Here is a 3,849-nt window from a genome sequence, read left to right as displayed (position 1 = left end):
TTTCTGGTCAGGTATAAAAAAGTGTAAATGATATTGGTTAAATAAAATAGTTTATATATGATTCAGGGCTTGTGCCTTTTTTCTGTTTAATAATTTTGCCAGTATTTACAAATGTCTCCAAATGTCCCTCTACCCAATGTGATGATAGATCTAACATTAACAAGGACCAACACGTTTTTCATTTATCTCAATGTTTTGTACCTTTAAATGACCAAAAAAACAAACACTTATTTTTAAAAATAGTAAATAAATAATATTGACTAAATAAAGCTGCAAAATCACTTACTTGGGTTAGTTATTAGTTACCTTTATATTTAAAAGCATGCAGGCTAAAATGGGTTACCTGACAAGAAAAACAAACTTTAAAGAGTAAAAACACTCTTTTCTTGGGTTTTATTGCTTCCTTGGACAAACTGGGACTTTCTCCTACAGTATGAACAGCTTCCACTGTTTCTGTTGACTTAGCAGCATGTTCACATCTGTCACTAGGAATGTCCCAGAGCTTTAGAAATGGGCAACACCAGCAAACAAAAACCTTTTAAACAGCTGCTATGTGTCAGAGTGGCTGACATGTGCTGTGACTGTCAAACAATATAGAGCCCCTTTCCCCCTGCAGACCTGCAGCTGAATGGAAAATATAAGGGTCTGAATTGGTTTGTGATGGATGTGTCTTTCTGTGATTGTAGAGTGTTACACTGAGGGTTTTGTTTTAGTGTCTATCATCAGTCATCTTTTTGCTTGTCCTTTTCACTCTCTGGCTGTTTCATCGACATCCTACACCGGGGGCTGCACTTCAGATTATTGCAACACTGTTGCTTTTAAGGTCCACGTGATTCCAACACCTCTGTATACAGTAATTAAAATAAAACCAAAGTTATTTTTAAAATAAAATGCAAAGAGAGAATTTTTAATATGAAGCATGGCCAAAGAAAGGACGGTGAATAAAGATCCTCATTAAAGATTTGATACAAATCACCACACAGGAACACTAAAAGAAAAAAAAACTTTTGTTTAAATGTTTTCCAACACTGAGATTCAGGCATGAAACTGACAATTTCACTAATCTGCACAAACAATTCCTAAATGACTTCTTACAGTGTTTGAAATGCCCACAAGCTTTTTCTGAATCTCTAGCCTGCATAACTTAGCCCTCCTGGCCATCTGAAAAGCATTCTGCACTATCTGCAATCTACAGGCTTACTTATCCGTGCCAGCTTGTAATAAAACACAACTATTGCAACTTTGATCACTTTTATCACTCAGCAGCTGATGAAACTTGCAGACACAAAGAGCTGACTCGCTGATAAAATCGTGAAATTTGCCTCTTTTGTGTGTAACACCTGTTTCTTTTTGGTATTGCATAAAAAGAAATCATGTAATTAACTATGCTATCCGAATCTGAGGATTTTGCACAGTTATAATCCGTTTTAAAATTGATTTAATTTGAATTACTCACATTTGCAACCAATAAAGCAAATAACATCTCTTCTTCTCTGCAGCATGTTCTCGTGCTTGAATGTAACAATAAACTGTATAACCAATAGCAATAAATCTACTTTTCTGTGCTTTGTGTCACAAGACCTGGTCGATTTTGTTGAGAGATACTTGTGAGATACTTGTGTGATTGGGGAATGAAGAAGAGTCTGTTTTCAATTAGCAGTGTGGCGAGTTTTTGCACGATTCTTCAGATAAATTAAAAGGCGTCGCTTTATTGTAGAGGTGAAGTCGAGCAATGAGAAATGATGCTGTGGGTCATTAGGCTCAGTGGTCCCGTTTGAGGTGGTTTAAAAGCCTCCATTATGGCCTGCGACGAGCTAAATGGACTTTCAAATTGCATTTCATGTTGCATGTGACTTAAATCCAAATATGCTCGTGGACGTGAGCCGAAGTATTCATTTAAACAGAACCGCAGTAAAGGTTGTATTGGAAGGGACTGTTGGAGCTTAATAAACTAAAGCAATTAAATTATTGGCAGATTTAAAGAAATTATTATTATTATTATTATTATTATTATTATTATTATTATTATTATTATTATTATTATTAAACCATATAATTGACATACACAATTTTGCGTAACGAAAATCTTTCCATTTCTCAATCTACCTGGTTAGGTTAATACATTTTCCACATCTCCAACACATCAGCACATCCTGCCACCGCAATTCTAATTTCATAATTTCAGGTTAAGAAACACTTCTCGTCATCAGACAGTCGCTCCGGGATGGAGGGCCGCGGGTGGGACTTACCGACACACTCGTTGGCCTCCCTGGCTGTGGCTCTCTGCCACGGTCTGTCGTAGTGAAAAGGTTTGCACCTGTCGCACTCGGGCCCGGCGGTGTTGTGCTTACACTCACACACCAGATTCCCGTCTCGGTCCTTTACGCACCGAGATGCGTGTCCGTTGCATTTGCATCTCCCTCCGACCTGCAGGTCCGACACTGAGTAGAAATACGAGTCCCGGGCCAGTTCCGAGTCGTCCTCATTCTCGTCGCCGAAAGTGTGCAACCTGCTGAAGATGACCTTAATGTCCGTGGCTGTGACCCAGTCCTGCAGCACCGGGGAGTTGTCAAAGTCATGCGCCGACGGTCTGCCGTCCAGCGTGCTGAAGGCGATGAGCCCGCCGGTCAGAGGGTAGATGTCGGTGTGTGAGTCCGTGCAGACTGCCTCCTGCTCGTTCTGTTTTGTGATAACGGCCCTGTTGGGCTTGTTATACATCTTCCTGCACTGGGTAGAGTAAAACTGAAAGGGTACCCAAGTTTTCCCGTAGTCCATGGACTTGTAAATAGCCATGGATTCGGGTCGGGGCGAGCAGAACTGTAGGCTCACATACGTTACCTCAAACTTCTTGCCGAGGGACAGAGTCAGGGTGACATTTTGCGGGTACTGGATGAAGTTCTCAGACTGCCAGCAGGTGAGGTTGTGAGGGTTGTTAAGATCCGTTAGATACGCTGGTGGGTGATACTTCTTGGGGTCAGAGGCGTCGCAGGTGTGACAGTTTCTGGTTTTCTCCTCTCCTATCTCGGCAGAGGTCACCAGGCAGTAGCGACTCGGCGTCTTGCCGCAGGTACTGGACACCCTCACTTCCTTCCCGAAGGCGGAGTTGACGAAGTCCGGGATGCAGCGCCGCGGGTTGCCGTGTTCGTCGTAGCAGGGATCCGGAGGAGAGGTCTGTGCTGCAAACATGCTCATCCCGTACCCTCCAGAGGCGCTCCTGCACGACAGGGACACGGCGAGCAGCAAAACCAGCACACCATCCACAGCTCTTATCATGGTGGCTCCGTGATCCCCCAAGTGTGTCTGCAGAGTTGAGAGGGAACACAGAGAGCACGAAGAGTGAGTTATTTTAGTGATGACACAAAAATATATTAATATCTGATAAAAAATATAAGTGATAAAAAACTGGAGTATATTTATTCCTAATTTTGCTTATCTAAAATCTATAAAAGCTCACTTTACCTGAGATTTATTTTAAATAATGTAAAAGACTGGCGAAGACGCGCTACTTTTCTCTCTCGTTGGTCTCGGTTTGTTTGTTTCTTCCAATCTCTTGCGTAAAAATAGAGAAACGGATGGATTTAAGAGTCGCTTGTGTCCTTATAGCAAGTCCCGCTCCTCCTGCCGGTCTTTTCAAAATTTCTCTCTCTCCCTCCCTCTCTCGCTCTCTCTCTCTCCACATATTCTCTCGCGCGGATCGGATCTTGCTTGGCACGGCTTTAGGTCAGCTCATCTTGGGTGACAGCAGGCGGAACAACGACGTCCACTGGTGGCGCTTCAGGAGACTGTTGCGGTAGTGGGGCGCAAATTACCTCAGGAGAGAAGACAGAGAAGTGTGAATCTGAGAGACCC

At 42.7% G+C, this 3,849-nt stretch overlaps 1 protein-coding gene across 2 annotated transcripts in view; it reads right to left on the bottom strand.

The window, feature by feature from the left end:
- Positions 1-3,801, bottom strand: part of ntn1a (netrin 1a) — a 57,819-nt gene extending 54,018 nt beyond the window's left edge. The window contains exons 1-2 of one of the 2 annotated variants that reach the window (XM_005934428.3): positions 3,460-3,801; positions 2,250-3,300 (exon numbers count right to left, since the gene is read on the bottom strand). In XM_005934428.3, the coding sequence (XP_005934490.1) occupies positions 2,250-3,273 (1,024 nt within the window). In that variant the 5' untranslated portion in view covers positions 3,274-3,300; positions 3,460-3,801. The remainder of the gene's footprint in view (positions 1-2,249; positions 3,301-3,459) is intronic. The other variant, XM_005934427.3, reaches the window with a different exon arrangement.
- Between the last annotated feature and the right edge of the window lie 48 nt (positions 3,802-3,849).

This window comes from Haplochromis burtoni, unplaced genomic scaffold, assembly GCF_018398535.1.
Source record: "Haplochromis burtoni strain Fernald_Lab_line unplaced genomic scaffold, NCSU_Asbu1 Contig_181, whole genome shotgun sequence".
In the NCBI taxonomy this organism is placed as follows: domain Eukaryota; kingdom Metazoa; phylum Chordata; class Actinopteri; order Cichliformes; family Cichlidae; genus Haplochromis; species Haplochromis burtoni.
The sequence above is the reverse complement of the archived record's forward strand: the minus strand, read 5'-3'. Positions and strand labels throughout refer to the sequence as shown.